Source organism: Bos mutus, chromosome 27, assembly GCF_027580195.1.
Source record: "Bos mutus isolate GX-2022 chromosome 27, NWIPB_WYAK_1.1, whole genome shotgun sequence".
NCBI lineage: Eukaryota > Metazoa > Chordata > Mammalia > Artiodactyla > Bovidae > Bos > Bos mutus.
The window spans coordinates 31848161-31868812 of NC_091643.1; the positions used below are offsets into that span (position 1 = coordinate 31848161).

Below are 20652 nucleotides of genomic sequence, written 5' to 3' on the forward strand. Positions count from 1 at the left end.
ACTTACTCTCCTGGGCTTCCCAGGTGGCTCAGTGGTAAAGAATCCTCCTTCCAGTGCAGGAGACTAGGCCTCAGTCCTTGGGTCAGGAAGATCCCCCTGCAGAAGGACATGGCTACCCACCCCAGTATTCTTGTCTGGGAAATCCCATGGACAGAGGAGCCTGGCGGGCTACATTCCATGGGGTAGCAAAGAGTCAGACACAACAACAACAACCACCTATTTTCGGGGCCGTAGTTCGGGGCTCCACAGGACAAATTTGTTTCTTCCTTTAACCTTTGACTCTGTTACTCTGATGTCCCTAGGTGAGTCAGTGGGTGGGAGGAATATTCCCAATGGCTAGCACTAAGAATTACAGATGATGGTGACTTCTTGTCTCAGAAGAATATCCAATTAAATGGAAACTAGGCTCAAATTCTCCTTAGCTGAATCCTCAAAGTGCCCACAGCCACTCCAATGCAACGGAAAAGTGTGATGAAGTTGGGAGTGGAAAGAGACCAAGGTCCTAACTGATCTGCAACATGTGACCATACACATCCACGGTCCCCTTGTAAGATCCTAGAAGGGGCCCAGGCAAGTGAGGGGCCCTGATGCTTGAGCTTCACCAGCTTCACAGCAAGGATGTCAGTGGCCCCATCAGAGACCCCTTTCTTAACATGATGCTGATAGACGTGAAGCCTGGTCTCAGAGCAATCATTTGCTGGTGTAATGTGGTCCTTACAAACCACTTGTTAAGGGAGAAATCATAGTTTAAAATATGAAAAGATAGTTTTAGAATTTCCATATTTCATGCCATTATGAATGTGATTCTCAATTTGGGAGAGTTCACAAAAGCCACAGAGAATATTGATCTTGTCATCTCAGTGAAGTATCTATCAGCGAGGTCATTTTGTTTTCAAATTTGTCACTTTAATGTTCTAATTTAACAACTAGAACACTATTCTTTCACCGTTATCCTGAGATGAGAATTAGAGTACCAAGCCTAAGCCACGCCCATACATGGAACAGTTCCGCTCTTTCCTTTACCCCCATACTGTTTCACAGATAACTCCCCAGCTGTGTATATTTCATTTTCAATTTCCAATCTCCAGCACGCCTAAGCCCAGAGCACTGGGGTATTTATTAGAGGTGTGCTGAGTACTCTACGACTAAGTTTTGTCTGAACAAACAAAGCATGTCTTTGTGATCATTAATGATCTTGTTTCCCAAAGTGCTAAAGAATTAGAATAAAAACAAATAGCCAGTCTTTTGTAGCTTAAAGGAATTAGGATTTCCCCTAGGCCAAATTTCCATTTGTATTGCCTGAAAGTACATGAAAATCAATGTAGCTCAATAAACAGCTCTGTGTTTGAGACATAACTAGAAGAAAAATATCACATTAGACTCTGTCTTTCAATCACTGTGATTTTAAAAAGCAACACCTCCCTAACTCGCATCCCAAACTTATTAACTTCTTTTTAAGCCATATCCAGTTTGAGACTAGGTCATACTTTATAACAATGAAATGGAAATTGTGTTAACTCATTAGAGCAAATTTGCTGGATAGCCATTTGTTTTATCTTTTTAAAACAATTTTAGCACTCAAAATGTTGTCTGCATTATACTTTTGACTCATTTATACTTAACAATGAAATAAAAAACTCTAGTTTGGTAAACACTGCTAGGCACTTTAATAAGTGATTTACATTCTGGTATTTCATATGATCCAACATATGAAAAACCCTATGAGATAAATAAAATTTATGGTGAAAACATACTCAGAGAAGTTATATGATTTGCCCAAAGTCACAGAGCAAGCAAATGATGTAGCAAAGATTCAAATTCCAAAAGCTCTTAAACATCAGACACTCTGCTTCAAAATCTCATATAATAGGACCATTATAGCCACTTCAAATTTGCAAAAAAACCCACAAAACCCAATGGAGGCTAAGAACAGTTAAGTCAGTGAATAAATCACAGGACTGGTTGGGAAACATCATTTTTAAAATTTCAAAGCCCATGCCTTTTCTTATTATATTACTCTGACTTTCATTAAGAAATAGTATTCAATTATCACAGATGAGCTGATCGATAATTGCTTAATGGATAAAAATGCATAAATTAACAAATGAAATGTAACTGAGGCACACAAATGCCGCAAGAAAAATGAAAATGGAAGTTAAATGAAATTGAGAATAAAAAGGGAACCGTGTGCTTAAAAATAGCAATTTTTCAAATTAAGCAGAAATTATCAATACATTCTCGAATATCAAGAGCCCCCAATGGGATACTGTTCAAGAGACTACAAAGAAATTAAAAAACACTTCTCTCCTAAAACACTCCTCTATCTAACAAACAGATGAAAACCAAAATGTCCAAAGTTTCATGCCTAAATAATTATAGTATTGTTAATGCTTATTGGGATGGAGATTCAGAAATTTGCTTGGAATCTTGTTCCAGGATTTAAATAAGTTTCCAACCTTCATTAAGTCTAATCACTTTTTAAGCAATTTAAGCCCATTTTCTCCATTTGTGTTTGTGGGGAAATCAGCATCCAGTAGGGGATTTGCCATGGACAGACAGAGATCTGAGCCTTCCTCACCTTCGTAACAAGCCTCCGCTGGATAACTATCAGTGGCATCATTCAATCTCCCTCCTCCTCACCCTTCAGGTCACAGTCTCATCTACAGCCTCCAATGCTCTCAGATATAAATGGATGGCTCTAGGGGCAAATTTCTTCCAGCCATTGCTGAAAAGAATATTTCTTGGGGGAAAGCACAGGTTAATAATACTTAAAATTCGGTACTTGGGATTTATCATTGACCAAGATAGTTAGCTGGTGTTGACACTTTTATGGATTCCGCCTCCAAACGTCTGTTCAGCAGAGGCTGTAGGTATTTGTGCTGCTTCTACGTCCCATTCACTCCAACCACAGGCCAATCGGGTAACTAGCCTCTTTCCTAAGCAACAAGCAAAGAGAGAGCCAACCAAGTTGCCTCTGCATAGTTACAGATTCTGGTTCCAATTAAATACATTACAAATACTGAGCCTACCGAGTTAGGCCAAGTATCTTCCAGTTCACAGATCTGACTTTGATTCATCTCAATTCTCACACTACAAAACTGTTTTAAGTTTTGTCATATAGAAATAGTTATAATAATATTCTAATTCTGTCAACTATTACTTATAAACCACATAGTTATATTTAATATTTTTAGATTAATTTCTGTATCCTCTAGTTATCTTTCCAATGTATGAAAAACAAAGATAGAAACATGAGTATGATAATCTTTTGACTAATTATGGAATGTCTGCTTACAAAGGAAGACATTATGGTAGCCGAATATCTACCAGTGCTACTAGTAGTAAACTATGCCAGTAATCATTGCTGGTGCTTCTTTGATGTGATTCAGTCATATAACTCTTAATTTATGAAAGGGTCCAACAATCTTAAATGGTTTTGAGGGGAGGAAGGGAGATATATTCATTTTAATCATAGTATTTCTAAAAGTAGATTTCTCTTTGTTTCATTTTTTTTTATCTGGATACATCACTAATCAAAGTCTAACCCAAGAAAGGAGAAGGACTTGGGACAGCAAACCTGAGGATGACTTTGCTGAATACATGATTCATAATGAGAGCAAAGTGTGAACACACTAATAAAAATATCAGAATGCAATCAATCCCTTCAGGTAGTTGGGTGTTCTGCGAATACTCTAAATTCATAACCTATTTTACTCTCAAAATGCCTATGGTTTTATGGAAGCATGAAGAGTTTATGAAGACAGTAAGATGACTAATGAAGAATATTCTTTGCTTTCTATTGGGAACTTTTGTTTGCTTCTAACTGTTTAATTTCTCCTCCATCTCTCTTTCAATTAACCTCCCTGTTTGTATTCAATGAGATGGCACATAATACGGAGAAAGGAAAAAAAAAATCTCGCTGATTTATGAGTCTTCTTTCATAAAGTGAAAGTTCCTTTCAGCCAGACGCCTAAGTGTTGAAATCGAGAGGAAATGAACAGAACAGTAACTCTTCTGAATGAGAAAACATACTGTAGTTTCCTGGGCTGTTTAATCAGTGGCTCACAAAGGCCTCCTTTTAAAGGACCCCTGAGACTTCACTTTGGACATATACACAAGGTAGGAAGTAGACAGGGAAAAGCAATTGGATCTTTGTATGCAAAAATTTGGAATAACTACTTCTGAGAGTATAAAAGAGTAAAACAATGATTTAAAGGTTCTCTACATCTTTTAAAAGGTTCATTTCAAAGATTTATTTTTAAATGAAGCAGATCCTTTCCTTCTACACTGTCACTTATACAGAGTATAAAGGCAACAAAATAAAATGAAACAATAGAAAGTGGAATTGTTAACCACTGCAGGACACGTTAAATTATAATAAAAAGACCTGCTACTAGCAAAAATCCCCTTTCTTCCCAGACATGGAGAAAGTTGTTCAAGAACAGGTCCTCTGTGGGAAACTAACCATATAATATTACCAAGGTCAGTAAGGATACCCAGAGAATGATTTGTTTGGTGGCTGTTGGTTGACAAGTGAAAACTGCCCATGGATAACTTTACAGTACACTTCCTCATAGTCCAAGCTATATATACATGTGTTGGTTGCACTTCCCAGGATACAAATAGTCCAGTATATAACATTTTCCTTCTAGCTAGATTCAACTCACTTACGATGGGGGTGGTGGGGTCAAAAAATACAATGGAGTAGGATTAGAAGCACACTCTTCCTGCCCCGCTTCTAGTGTGCACCCATTCTGGGACTGGGGCATGGAGCTGCCTGATCACAGGGATACTACACTGTCTCTTGTACATTCTCAGAACAGATGCAAATCGTGGTTGTCAACTATTTTCTGCCTTGCTGTAGCTCACAAGTGGGGCTCGCGTGAGCAACAGGCAGCCCCTTCGCTGTGGAGCCTCCCTTAAAGCGTAGAGGAGGGCAGAGCCTCCTGAGGGAAGGATGTTAGGGGTGAGCTCTCTGCAAGGGTCCTGCATGTGCACGTTGGCAGTTTACAAGTAAGACTACAGGCTCCCCAGTTGTTGGCAGTAGCTCACCTTTAACAGGTGACCCTGTAAGGCCTGATCTTCAGACAAACACCATTTCTCAAATTACAAAATTTTTGTAGGATCATGCCATTTATAATTAATATTGTACACTTTCACTGAAGTGAGGCAGAAATGTATTACTTAACTTCTGTTGCATTTTCTTTAAATAAATGTTTTACTTTCAGTGACTAAAACAGTAAAGGCCAAGGCACTTAACACCCTGAAAATATAGAACCAGTATATGTATTCTGGGTACTTCTGTATCCAGGCTAAATAGCACTTACATACCAACATTTTGATCTTAAACACCTATTTGATTGTCTTATTTAACCAACACATGTGCCAGAACCTCATCATATTTTAAGAAGTGTGAAGCATATAAATCTAAGAAAAACTAGAATTGTGCATTTTACTCTACTTTCTCACAGTACTACAATATAAAGTCATAAAAACTCAAACTTCTTTTTTAGAGACTCAAATAGATGGACAAGTGCTAAGATGTGAGATTCTGGACTCTATAGGAGTCCAAAAGGCTATATACTGGGAATCTTTTTTTCAAGTAAAAAATACTGCTTTTCCACAGTGGCAATATGTAACAGAATATTGTAATGTATGTAATGTATGTAATTCCACAGTGGCAATATGTAACAAAGGAATATTCAATAAGAGTTGGTTTATAAGAAATTAAATCCTCCTTATATGAGTCAATTTTGGTGGCCATCCCCCAAAACAATGAATAAAATATGCTTATACTTCACACTTGATACAGCGGTTTTAAAAAGAACCAGATTATAACAAATTCACTTCTCTGTACAGCAGAAACTGACCCAACACTGTAAAGCAATTATATTCCAATAAGAATTTTAAAACATTAGAAAAATAAAAAGAACTGGATTGCAATTGGAAAATGAGGACCTTATTTTAAAATGAAATTATTCCTTTGGAAGAAAGAGGAGGACAAATTATCAATAATTAGAAGAGTTTTTCCAAGGTGAAACGCAGCACCTTGTGAGCTCTGTACTCTGTACTCGGGGCAGGGGGCGGGGCCGGGGGCGGGGCCAGGGCAGGGGGCGGGCCTACCGATGGTGCAGTGCTCTCCGTTCCAGCCCTGGCTGCATTCACACTTGCCATCCTTGCAGGTCCCATGCTCGGCACAACGCGGGTGGCAGGCTCTTTGATTGCACGCTGGGCCCGTCCAGCCTTCTTCACAGCGACAGGACCCCCCCATGCAAACACCGTGTGAGCCACAGTCCACGGAACAGATTTCTAGATGTAAAACAGAGGAAGCAGGTCAAGAAAGAAGAGTAGAGGGGAGTGAGAAGGGGAGTTAGTTAATAAGCAGTGCTTCGTCTTCAACTCTAACCTGTGACAGTGAAAAGCAAAATCCTTGAACATAAGCACGAAAGTATTTACCTACTAAGTCATTTTACCTACTAAGTAAATTTCAGTATCGGCGGCTAAGAATGATAAACGTAGTTTTACTTTTTTAAATTTTACATTCTACCATATCAGGGATAAAATGCACATAATAATTATGCTATAAACAATTTCCTATATTTATATATGTGTGTACACACACACTACTAACAAAACAGAACATATGATTCATAATGAGAAGAAAATATGTGCACACATACTTATATGTTTCTCAGAGGAAGTTTTTGGCAGCCAGGAACACATGTACATATACATCAAACTGATATAAAATTTATGAAATAAATTTGTATGTGTCTATGTACGTCAGGTATTTAACAGGAGTTGGGTTTCACCAGGGTAGCAAAAATTGAAAAGGAGTTATTTTTAATCTTATAGTTTACATTTTTTAAATATTTAGAAACTTTCGTTAGAAAGAATCTGTTATTAAAAAAAGTACAAAAAAAAAAAGAATATTATAGTATAGATATTAGCTTGGGTCCAACACACAAACAAACTGGTTAAATAAAATAAATTGTTGTTTTTTTCCTAGACAGTATATTTGTACTGCTGACAGAAGTTGCTGAGCAAAACAATATTAGAAAACCAGTTTAATAATATATATAACCATGAACTCTAACATTTGAAAAGCAAGGTTTTCCAATTACTAGAATTACTGAAAACAGCACAAGTCACCAAAGGACTTTTAAAATGGTAACAAGAAGTTAGGTCATTAAAACAGAATTCAGGCATCTGACCTAAGTTTTTTCTTAAAAAGTTTTCTTAAAAGTTTTTTTTTGACGAGATCCAGTTAAGAGAGACAGACAGACAGACAGAACTCTGAAGGTATTTTATTTTTTACTTTTTACATATAAAGTTAAATAAAATGAACTATTTTTTTTCTTAAGATCGGAAGACTATTGTTTAGTTTTGTTTTTTTTCAACAATAAACATAATGAATAAAAACCTTAGATCATTTCTAACAAACAGGAAATGGACTAGCTGAATTTTAAAATAAAAAATAGCCAGTCCCTGTTTAGGTAGTCACATGCATGATCCCACAGTTCCCCAGTCATTGGCCAAATAATGTTTCTCAGACAGTGGACTTCACAGGGCTGCAGAATTTTTAAAAACTTGATCCAGGCTCTGTGACCGTGGTGAACATTTCTTATAAACAACAGTCAGGGCTATGAGCTGGAGGAGAGTGGCATGTAGTTTTTCACGCCACATTTTCTAACTCCTTTGAATTAAATTTTTGATTAAAGGATCCAAGATGTTTTGATTAACTTCAGAGGAACAGAACGTCACTTGAGCTTCAGAAGACCGAGGTTTCTTTCTGAGGTTCCCTTTTTTATTCCATCTAATCAATTTTTCATTAGGGTGAAGGTGTTTATCAGCGTTTAGCACACTTGCTTTGAGCAAGGTGTGTCAATCTTTGTAATGAACTTATTAATTAGAGTTAATTTAATTGAAGTGGAATTGAAGGGCTAATTAATGGACAAACTGCTGCTGGAGAGAGAGGAGAGCTCTGTTGCTTTCAAACCTATAAACTTTCTGATGGAAATAATTCATTCCTTCTCTTTTAGCAGCTTAACCAAATGTTTCTTCAGGTGTAAAACCTACTCTCATATTGAATTTAGATCTCTGAAGGTCATTTCCACAACAACAATAGAGGCAGCTGGTAGTGCTCTGCTTTAGAATTCAATAGGTTAGAAATTCGAAATGCTACTGCTTTTAAGTCACGAATGTAGATTAACAAAGGTGTTTTCCTAAACTTTCAATGAGAACTGTGCGATATGCAGACTAATTGGAGGCACATGAATCCAGATGTTTTCACAGGATAGCCCTATGTGTGTTTGAGACCTCTACTAACAATTCTAAGTAAGTTTTCTGTCTTTCGGCAGCTAATAGTAAAGTTTAATAAAGTTTTGCTCTGTGCTTAACTACTTTCTCCCAAAGAAGTATATTGTGTTTATTAGTCAACTCTCTATATTGAGAATTTAATAAGTGTGCATTTTGCATTAAGGATTTAAAGATGAACAGGATGAAGACCTTCACTCATTATGTCTAAACAGTCAGATATACAAGTAAAATTAGATTTTAAGCTAGCAAAATAGTAACAGCAGTATGAAAAAAATCAGTCTAAATATGTAAAATAATGATATGTAATTTTGGCAGCCAGTTTAATTTTTTAACTAACACTGATATCTTTTTGGCTATTCATAACAATACCATTTTTACCATTTTATGAAGAAGATCAAATTACTTTTTGAGCTATTTAATATTAATTACAAACCATCCTTTATAAAATAATCCTGGTAATGTATTAAATAAGTTTACATGAAACAAAAATGGGGCCATTGTTTTATTCCTTTCCAACTTGGAAAACTGTGGGAAACAAATTAGAATGACAATATTTCAAACAAATATTATTTTATAACTAGTATTATTATGCCTATTTCACCAATGGAGGCAGAGAGGCCTGAATCAAGTAGCTTTATACAAGTAATTGTATCTATAAACTTTAATTGGATTTTTACATTTTTTAGTATAGAAGCTGAAAATGTAAATAAAAACCCTAAAGAAAGAGCTAAATGCCTATATTGCTCTTGTAATTATATTTTTTTAAAGTGGAGGACAAAATGAGCTAACATGTTTTTGAAAATAACGCCATGCACCCATGCTTTGATAAACCTTGGTTGGTGATGATTTTTTAAAACTCATTACTGAGACATTCAAGGTCCTCTGCAAGTCAGCCCCCAATTTAGGTTTTTTCACTCTTATTTATCCTATACACCTTGCCCGCTCTGACAGTCATGAATCGTCTAACCAAATTCTCTGGCTCACCAAGCTCTCTGAATCAACTCGCGTGTCTATGAGGCAGTGACGGGCATATTATAGACACTGTCTGCCTTCAGAAGACTAGGGAAGCAGAGGACAAGGAGGGAAGGAAGAAAGACTGAAGGAAGGAAAGGAGAGGGGAAGGGAAAGGGGAAGAAAAGAAAGAAGGAAAAAGAAAGAGAGAGCAAGAAAGAAAACTCCTAAGTTGCTCCTTTAACTAGGATATCTACTTATGAGTTCAACAGAAGTTTTCCATCAATACCACAAATTAACCTATATAAGACTTTCTCTAGTTTGGGCTTCTGAGAGTCAATTTGTAACAGGTGAAGAGTGGTCGGTGACTCTTTCATGCCAATATTGACTCCTAGGGCAGCACACACGTTACCCAAGTTCCTCAAAAATGCCAGGAAAAGAGAGTTCAGAGCTCATGCTCTTAAGTACTTTCTACTACTGTTCCCCTAGTCAAAAAATATTCCCTCAACCTCCACACTAACTGCAATATTGAAAAGAAGGAAAGAAATATTAAAAATCTTGTAAACTTTCAATATGCATCAAGGCAGGATCTAAATATTCACTGAATTTAGCGCATTAGTCCATGTAACACTCAATAGAATATTAAACTGGAGCGTATTGGTTTCTAAGTATTTCATGTGTGTTTATCTTATCTCCCCAATGAAACTATAATCTTCATTCCAGTATTCTTGCCTGGAAAAATTCCCTGGATGGAGAAGCTTGGTGGGCTACGGTCCATGGGATTGCAGAGAGTCAGACACGACTGAGGGACTGAGCACACAGATTAGAATAGCTTCTATCCATATTGTGTGACTAGGGAATGGTCACAGAATTAATTCATGGGTTGCAAAAGGCAATAAAAAAGTAGAACAGACTTGAGAGAAAGTATCACTATACATCACTTTGTAAAGCTCTCATTTCAGTGATGTGAGTAAATGCACACTAAGGTATATGAGCTCACAATGTAAAAATATATTTAAGACCACAGGTCATTTAGGTCATGGTCAAAACCTTGAAAGCCACTATTCTAGAGGGCAGGAATGATTGATTATTCTTTAATCCCTTTGGGGCCTGTCACAAAGCCATGCACAGAGTTGGTGCATAAAAACATGACTGACTGAATAAAATTACTACTTGCCATTTCTATTATAATCATACAGTGCAATTAAAAACTCAGTGTTGAACTATTACATACACCATAATATCTATATGTGTATACTCTTTATTGTGATCATATTAAAAGTCTTCTGTTGTCACATAATTTTTTAATTGAGATTTCTGTTTATGAGATAATGTGTGTTAATCTCCAAGTTGCACATAGGCCTTCAGAGTTAAGAATAAAGAGAGCTTTACTGAACTGAAATATTTTTTTCTTTACAATAATACTAAAGGAGAAATTTTTTTAATACTAAAGGAGAAATTTTAACAACAGATGATGAAGCCTGTTTCTTTCCATATTAAAAGAGAACAAATCTCATTACTTTTAACATTTCTTTCTATAAATGGTTACTTTAATAAAACCTATATTAAGTGTAATAAGAGTGTTTTAAAAATTATTGGGCTGGTCAAAAAGTTCCTTTGGGTTTTTCTGTAAGACGCTATGGAAAAATCTGAATGAACTTTTCGGCCAACCTAATAAAGTATGGTAACCTTTGCGTGTGTGTGCTCAGTCATGTCTGACTCTTTGCAACTCCATGGACTGTAGCCCACCAGGCTCCTCTGTTCCTGGGATTTTTCAGGCAAGCATGTTGGAGTGGGTTGCCATTTCCTCCTCCAGGGGATCTTCCCAACTAAGGGATCGAACTTTTGTCTCTTGGGTCCCCTGCATCAGCAGGTGGATTCTCTAACACTGCGTCACCGGGGAAGCCCATGGTAAACTTTAGCTAAACAATACTAAGCACTCAAATGTATGAAGCTCACCGTTGGAGCAGTCTGGGCCAGTCCAATTAGGGTCACAAGTACAGGAGCCACTTTCTTGAAGATATGTTCCATGGCCAGAGCACTGGTCTGGACACATGGTCTTGAGTATTTCACAGTTGTTACCACCCCATCCAGGATTGCAGTGACATTCCCCATGGATACACACACCGTGATTAGAACATCCAGGGTCTAGACAGTCAGCTAGTGGAAAGAAAAGAGAACCAATTTACCATTAAATCTAGAAGATATACACAGTACATACAGAACAAAGAATTAAATCCCAATTTACCTGAATATTTTGGCTACTCAGATATTTACCTACCATTTGCAAGAACTTGTTTCTGAAAATGCAGAGAATTTATGCAATAAAGCATTAAGAGACATGCCATTTAGGTAATGGAGACTCTTACAAGGATTTGTAATTCTCACTTCTGCTTTTGAGAGGACCGCTTTCCACTCTGCCCAATCAGAGAGTAATAAGTATTGGCTTCACTATAACAAAATCTGAATTAGCTGGCCCAATCCATAACCACTGAATACTGACAGCTGTGTGGGACCCTCACATGTTTGAGAAATAAATGAGTTGCATACCTTCTATCCTTCTTAATTCACTTTAATGTGCTTTAGATGACGAGATTTAATTTAGCAATTTGACTCAATAAAACTTTACACTTGTAGGGTCAATGGCCTGAAAATTTAATTCCAGAGACTTAATTGCATTACTTTGTGTGTGCAGATCAATAAAATCAATTTGATTGAAGAACGGAAATGGTGCTTTTCTGCTTTTTGAAAAAACTAGCTCAAATGCACTTTATAGTATAATATCTTAACTATCATCATTATATACAGTTATGGAGCAAACCCATGATGTATCTTTTCCCATCAGTCTATTATATTCAATATTCACCTTTCTAGAGATACCAAATGCTAACAGATTTAGGGGCTGGCATCAAGGTGAAAAATGGCAAAAAATAAATAAACAGTCCACTGTTGGTTCCAAGACACAAGTTTTTTCTTATTTTCTCAGAGTGGAAAAAAAAATTATTCACACAATTGAGAAAGAGCAAAGGGACTCCTTGGTATTTTTTCTTTTTATTAGGTAAAATGTTCATGAAGCAACGCCTCCATGAATATGGAAATCAAAATTACCTTCAGAAGGAGGCATATAAAAAGATTCATTGCTAAACTAAAGATTACACATATCACCTGTTTTTTCTTTATGAATATCTTAGAATAGACTTTGGCAAATATTGACATGTTTACCTTCTTCGCAATTTTCTCCTTTGTATCCGGAGTTGCAAGCACAAGAGCCCATGATGCAAATCCCACGGCCCCCGCATTGCGGGTCGATGCACTGCGTCGTGGGCACATCACATTCTGTGCCCTTCCAGCCGCTGAAACACAGGCAACGGCCCTTGGAGTACTGGCCGTTGCCACTACACAGCACCGGACAGGCTGCTGCGAAATAAAACATGGCAGGAGAATCATCAGCCGCGTTTCCCATCGAGATTCGCTCAAGGCAGCAGCATGTTGTTAGAACAAGAGGTACGCCATTTCTTCACCCCCCGCCCCCCCACCTTCTTTCCTGTCTTGGGAGTTTCCTGAATGACTCGTGTTTCTACAGCTTATTTATCTTGGCTTAAGAAAAGAATCTACGTCGCATACCTCTTGAACAATCCGGACCCAGAAATCCTGGAAAACAATGGCAGGTTCCAGAAACGCACTCTCCATTTCCATGGCAATTTCTGGGACATTCCACCACAGACTCTGAAGAAAAGAAAAAGAAGTGATCCTTGCTGTGCACCCTGCCTCCTGTGCGAGGCAAACGGTGTCACTTTGATCATTTTAGCTACATCTTGAAGGAAGTATGGCTGGCTGGCTCCATAACCCCAGAAAGGATTCATTTATACCAGACTGTGTATGTGCTAGGTCGCTTCAGTCATGTCTGACTCTTTGTGACCCAATGGACTGTAGCCTGCCAGGCTCCTCTGTCCATGGGATTCTCTAGGCAAGAGGACTGGAGTGGGTTGCTGTGGGGAAAGAGCACGTAGCCAAGATGGTGAAAGTCGAGCTCTCAGGCCCTCTCGCCCCGCATTCTGTAAAGAATGACTTTGTATGGTTATGTAATAGCTGAGATCACTTATAGCACTGAGCTTGCATATCACATTGCACCTGCTTGGCCATGGGCCACTTTGGTTCTGTAAATGTATACAAGCCCCACCTGAGAAACCCCTTTTGCTGCTGCATCAATCTGGAGAGAATAAACATGTCTGCAGTTCCTACAGCTCCTGGAGTTTTCTTCCAGCTTCCCTGCTCGTGCCTTACCTACCCTGGGTTCAGCGAACAGTGTGGGAAGTGAGACAGTTGCCATTTCCTACTCCAGGGGATCTTCCTGACCCAGGGACTGAACTTGAGTCTCCTCCACTGGTAGGCACATTCTTGACAACTAAGCCACCTGCGTCTCTGATGTCTCCTTCAGTGGCAGGCAAGTTATCACCAGCGCCACCTGGGAAGCCCCTAATACCAGATTATTCGAACAGTAAAGCAAAACACTGCTAATTTCAAACACAGGTGTTTTTAACTGTTTTTGTGATACACTCTCCTCCTCCAAGCTACTTTCGAATAACTCTTTCAGTGCTTCATGGTTTGTCATATATTCATAAACAAACAATTTAAAAAATAACTTCTCATAATTACTTCAGGCTCTAACATCCCAGGACTCACTCCGGACTGGGGAAGGTAATTTAGTTTCTATTTAACACAGCGTTGAGGCTGGACGCCTGGAAGTGATACCTGGAAGATGGTCCTTACCTATCACAATGGTGTTGAAGGACACCTGCTCTGCATTCTTCCCATCATTATAAAAAGCCAGATGCCAGATTCCGGAATCCAAGTACTGGATAAAGCCGGCCTCGTGGAGACTGACGGACCTCGCCTGCCGCCCAGCTCTTTCGGACTCCAGCAGGTTCCGCTGCTCTCTTGCGATCAACCTGCTGCCATCTAGGAGCTCCACAAAGTCATACTGAGGACGAGGACAAGGAAGACTGTTTAGCAGTCGGAAATACTGCAATGGCAGGAAAACGTTCCTGATGGACAGGTCTTCTAGGTATTGTATTTACAAGGGTGATGGAGATTACCGCCTGCATTCCGTTGTTCTATTTAACATCACGGACCATTTCTTCCCTTAATTCTATTTAATTCTTCCGACTGATGAAAAGTTTGTGAGTGTAAGCTATAGAGAACAGACCTGGGGTTTGCCACGGGGCAGGGTGGGGGAGGGATGGAGTGGGCGTTTGAGAGTGCCGAGTGCAAACCACTGTATGTAGGATGGATAAATAAGGTTTTACTGTACAGCACAGGGAAATATACTCATCGTCTCACAATAACATGGAAAAGAATGTATGTATAACTGAATCCTTTTGCTGTACAGCAGAAATTAATACAATGTTGTTTAATCAACTATACTTCAATAAACTATAAATTTTTTTTTTTTTTTTTACAAAATTTGTGAGTCTAGGCAATTTGGGGCTATGACCATAAACCTCCATCATTTTTACTTAGACATTAAATGATCTCTTAAGGTTTTCTCCTTATTAATACTTAAGTAGTAACCACTGCTACTGAATACTTATTCTGTGCCAGGATTATTTTTGATCATCATTAGCAACATTTCTAGGAAGATGTTATTGTTTACACTTTAAAGATGAGGGAAACTGAAACCCGAGACGCCTGAGCAGGGTCAGACAGCTGGTCAGTGGTGCAGGTGGTTTGTGAACTGCAGTGAGCTTTGCTCCAAAGCTTGGGCTATTTCTACTACCTGACTCCACACCTCTCTGTGACCCTGATATGACCACTGCAAGCACCATGGAGAAAGCCAGCGTGGAGTTGTACTTAGTTGCAGTTAGATTAAAAACATATAATAAGATGTCTTTACATCTTTGATTGGCTCTTCTGTCCATGGAATTTTCCTGGCAAGAATACTGGAGTGGGTTGCCACTTCCTTTTCCAGAGGGGTTCTGAAAGGATGAGCCAATTATTATCATGAAGTCAATCATCATTAAACAATATTTATTCTAGTAAGATTAATCATGAACACTGGGCAGCTGCAAGAATTTAACCAGAGAATTCAAAGGTAATTTTTAAAAAATGTGATGTGGCTGGTAATAGTGGGATAATATTTTGTGGTCAGAGATAATTCAGCGAATTTGGAAGATACTGCAAAGACTTTTCCAACACAGTTTTAATAAACTTGTTCAACAATCGTTTCTTAAAAGTAATTATTCAGTGTCTATAGACTCTTACCCAGTTTCACTTTATTCCTGAGGTATGTACTGATGGTGAAAAGTACACCACAGCGCTATCTATAGAAATCATTAATGTCAGAGCCCTGCACGTGTGAATCACTAATATTCTACTTTCTGATAGATTTCTTAAATGGAATTTCATCAGAGGTCTGTTTAAGGAAAACTTATTTATAATGAATCCCTTAATACAATCAAATTGGAAAAAAAAATCAGTTGTTGGGATTCAGAGAATCACAGTTTAATTCTTTGCCACTCTACATAGACCTTTTCCTGTTACTACTGGACAGAATTTAGAATATCTAATTCAGCTTCCAACATACTAAATATTAAATTTAAGTATAAAAGCATTTTTTGTTATTGTGCAGTCGAACTATACTATAATATCATTCAGCTGTGAGGAATGCAGAAAAAGCAACAATGTGATTAGCATTCAAACATTTTTTTTTTTTTTTATATATCTTACAAGGATGAAGATAATGACTGGTGTGGACACTTGAACGACAAAAATTTCACTGGAATTATATTCCAAAATTATCAGAGGAAATTAACTCAGAAGTTCTGAATGGTGCCTCTGTCTCAAATAAACCATTCATTTTCTTATCAGTTTTAAATAGTTGCATGAGCATGGCAAAAAGGCCAGAAAAAGTTTCTTTTGATGGTCCCACTGCATATAAACATTTTTCTCCCCTAGCATAAACACAGTAACTGAAAAAGTGAAAAAGAGGAAATTTTGAATTTTGGTAGGTCTTTCAGGCCCTGTGAAGTGTCACCTTTTATCACAGAAATCATCATTTTGCATCACACTTTGAACAGTAAACTAAGGCTGGAGTGGTAGGCATGATGCTTGTGGTGAGGAGTAGCTGATTGTTGTGGAGTAAGTATCTACCTAGCTCTAGGCTCTTCCCTGGGGACGTTTCACACACAACTTCAGGAGGATATTCAAATACCTAAAGATAGGTTCCCTATTTAATACTACAGTCATTGCTACAAAAAAGAAGCAAGTTATATGGAATAGAAATTTAGTAACCTTTGTTCTTTGGGTGTACTGTAATGACTTAAGGGCAAACCTGAGTTTTGTTCTGTAATACCTATTCATAAGATTCTTATGGATTTTTTTGTGCAGCAAGTCTTAGAATCCTGTTATTTTTAGGACAAAATTCAGTCTCACCACATTGGGGGAGCGATCATGAGACAAAGCTTATACTGAAGGTATTTTGATGGTTCGTTTCTGAACAGATTATCCTTATTCTTAACACAGTTCAGCTACTAAAATTATGAGAACTCAGAATCTACGAATACCTAACTGTGCTCTAAACTTTTTGATGGTGATTTAGTCTCACTGTAAACACAGAGGAGGAAGCAATTTTAGAGATCACCTGATTCAACTCATTCATTTTACAGACAGACAGTGAGTCACCAGGAAATTAGATCTGTTCAAGGTCACAAGGTCAAAAAGTGGCGACCCAGGTTTCTGACTCCCATTCTAAAACAGCTTCATGCAAATGCACTCAAAGGATACAGTATGCTATTAACTGTATAAAGCGTTAAATTGCTTCCTTAGGCTTCTAACTGTCCAGGAGAATGAATCGGGCATCAGGGGGAAGAAAGTCAATTGATTCCTTGGCAACAGTCACACGGACAGTTTTATAACGGGTCACAAAGACTTTCAAAACTCAAGTGATTATTCTGAATGGTTGGCCAATTTTAATTATTTCGGGCTGATTTATTTAACGTTTCCCAGAAACAGAGAAATGTTCAATTTGGGCTGCTTCATAGCGTATTTCATGTTTAAACACTGAACTCGGAAACAGCTGTTTGCTCTGCTGATCCTGAATAAACCGGAGGCAGGAACTCTAATAACTGTGGAGCTTAAGAAAATGCATAACCTACTTAAACACATACATTGTGGTAGAAAAGAAAAGTGAATATCACGTATATTGTGTTTAAATACCAGAAGAATTATAAGAAAACCTGAACTACACCTTTTATTCCCTAGTCTTTTATGGTATATATAACTTGCAAAAAGTCAATTCTAAATCTTTAAATAAACCTTTAACGTGCTCAATGCATTAATTTTTTCCTTGAAATTAATCTTTGGAATTTACAGGTTACAAGCTTGCTATTGTACTTAGAGGTATGTTTCTTGAGTTATAAAAATAATTTAATCACATATGATTCCAACGGAAAAAAGTTTTTGTTTTTTTTTTTTCTATTTCACTGGAATATTGTTTACTAAATGTAATCTATTTGCTATAACTGAAGTCATGGACAGCCACTTCTACTTAAGAAAAGGTTGTCATTACATCTTAGTTAGTATCACCTGTAACATGAACTACAGTCAGATGTAACTATAATCTAAAATTTATAATTGGACCCTACCTAGTACATAATAAGAGGTATTTTGATATGAGAGCATTAAAGGCATTAGTCTAACAATGTAGATATGAAAAATGTTAACTCAGAAAAATGAATACACGAAAGTATGGCATTCAAAAAATTCAGTTGTATGAATTATATATGTATATGAAACTTTTTTAATCCAGGACATTAGAGAAAGCATGTTCAAATTTTTCTTACTCATCTTTTTTTAAAAACTTTTTATTAGTATATGGATCAATTTTTCTTATAGTTTATATTCTGAGATTATAGAAAAAGCATTTCTCAGAAATTTACATAATATAAAGCATCTGGTCTTCATTTAATACATCAAATTAGTCAGCATGAAATTCCATGGGCAAATAACTGATTTTCAGGCATAACTTTAAGCTCATCTAATTGCCCATTTTAATTAACCATCTATCACATTTTTGGAATTCCTGTTTTGGGAAAAAGTCTAGGCTCCAGTTTTGTGGTAGGTAATTTACATAATTTCTGAGACGTAATGGAATATCTTTAAACCACAATTTCCAATTTACATTCCATGAGTCAGTACTGGATCATGAAAAGGTCTTTAGGATTATTAATCTGCGACAGTTGTGAAATGATTTTCATGAAAGCAAACTGACTTTAAAGTTCTTTGCACCTATAATATAGGAGTATTTGAATTGTTTTAAATAATGTGATCATCCTTGATGATCTATGAAAGCCCTTTTGCCTCTGTATTTTAGTGTTTATCATATATAGATGAGGAATTGTGGCTTAGTTGATAAAAGTTCATATTATATAACTGTTTATGGTCCCATAATTTCTTTACAAAGAGTAAATCTGACAAAGTAAAAACTATGTATTTTCAACAGAATGAACACATGTTTGGGATGAAAGTGTCATGTATTTATTACATGAAAGTTGTGTGATCTTTGGAAATGATCACAGAATTGTTCTAAAACACTTGGAAAATCCATGATGTTTTACTGCCTAGATGATGTTCAATATTCATCAGGTTACTCACAAATTCTGTACATTTTAATCAATCAATAGTGATTAAAGCGAATCAGAAAGAAAGAGCTGTTCTTCATACTAATTCAAAAGTCTCAAGATAAGTGTCACCTACAGTCACAACTCTTCGCTGTAACACATCAATAAAAAAGTGGTCAAAGAGTTAAACCGGTGCACTTAAGAAATGGAATGACTTTAAAAATGCAAACTAGCGGTTTTCAATTTATTGGTAATAGAACCTACCTGAGTGTGGGAGGGTGGTAAGCCTTTTCGGCCATATACTCCAATCAAGGCATCTTTCTGAAGAGAGATGTTGAATTTAAGAAACTGTGGCTGATCTATAAAGAGTTGTGATCTCCAGAAGATACCGGGAGGAACCTCTTGAATTGCTCTTCGGCCAATATCAAGTTCTCCAGAATCTATGGTATTATTTTCCTGTGTAAATCCACCTAATTTTCCTGAATGTAAGAGATTCATTGAAAAAGAAGGGAAAATTAAAAAGAAACAGAACCAAAACTAAAACAGCCTTCTGACTTTCCAAAACTTTTTTTCACTGAAATGCTCAGAAATTTCATTTCCTTCTGATAAATGAAATGCTCTTCTTTATTTCTAATTTTCCCTTTAAAAGGTTTTTCTCTGTTAAGATATTCTTCAAGTAATCCTGATTTAGCATGTTCTTTAAGATATTTAAGTCAAAATCCTTTTACTTTCCCCCAAGGTACACCTATTACTGCAACTGTTTTCACACTTACAGTCTTTCTTGATCATTTGAAATGTAATTATCTTACAAATTATATGTGGTGTTATTTCTTGGGAGAGATTAAGTCTGGTACTTATCAGTCATTCTAAACATACCATAACCCTGCGAAGTGTAAATTAAGGCAGAATGGATTATGAAGATTTCCAAATCAATCAAATTCAAAATTCAGATAACTGCAAGTAGTTGTAAATTATTTTAATGACAGAAGAGAGTCTTCTATCTACAAAGAACTCTTAATTTACCATTGAGTTCATTTTGGAGCATTTACTAGGGACACAGAATTGCAGGTATTAAGAAGAAACATAAACTAGAAAACAGATTCTTAGAGATTATGGACTTTGGCTTTGATGGCTTCTGTCATCAAGCAAGTAATTACCTGGTTGGAAAGACGACACCTACAAACTAATACATGACTATCTTAAGCAACGTATGGTTAAGGGTCAGAGCAAAGTGATATCACGGAAGGCTGGAGCTGGAAAGATGCCACAGAGGGGCAGGCACTGAGTTCGACTTCGTAGGACAAGTAGGATAAGGTTTCTGAGTAGAGGTAAACTTTGTAATTAAAAACATGCAATGGAACTGAACATGTGTTAGGACAATGGTAATCAGAGAGATCCATTTGGCTAGAAAAGAAGCCTAGAAAACTTGTCCTGGAGTCAGACAAACTGGAGTCTGAACCCTGACTCTACTGGCTAACTAGCTGTGTGACCTGAAGGTGTATACTAAGCTTCTGATTCTAAATTTCACCTGTAAAAGTAACCATGCAATCACAGGACTCCTCTAAGCTTTACATGAGGTATTCTATATAAAGCACTTGGCTCTCAGAAGATATCAAATGAATGGAAGACATCAATGGATTTGTCATGGGAGAAATAGAAAATAAAACTGGAAAAGCAAAAATGGTATCAGATGGTGGAGGCCCCTGAATGCCAGGTTAAAGAATTTGGTCTTCTCATATTCGTGGATTTTTTATTTTCAGTTCCA

The 20652-nt window shown here is 37.1% G+C and overlaps 1 protein-coding gene across 1 annotated transcript in view; it reads right to left on the reverse strand.

The window, feature by feature from the left end:
• The window catches only part of TENM3 (teneurin transmembrane protein 3), a 622438-nt gene that overhangs the window by 108409 nt on the left and 493377 nt on the right, over positions 1-20652 (reverse strand). Inside the window, 6 exon segments of the mRNA XM_070364068.1 lie at positions 6124-6309; positions 11230-11430; positions 12493-12687; positions 12895-12996; positions 14041-14251; positions 19152-19366. Of these exon segments, the coding sequence (XP_070220169.1) occupies positions 6124-6309; positions 11230-11430; positions 12493-12687; positions 12895-12996; positions 14041-14251; positions 19152-19366 (1110 nt within the window).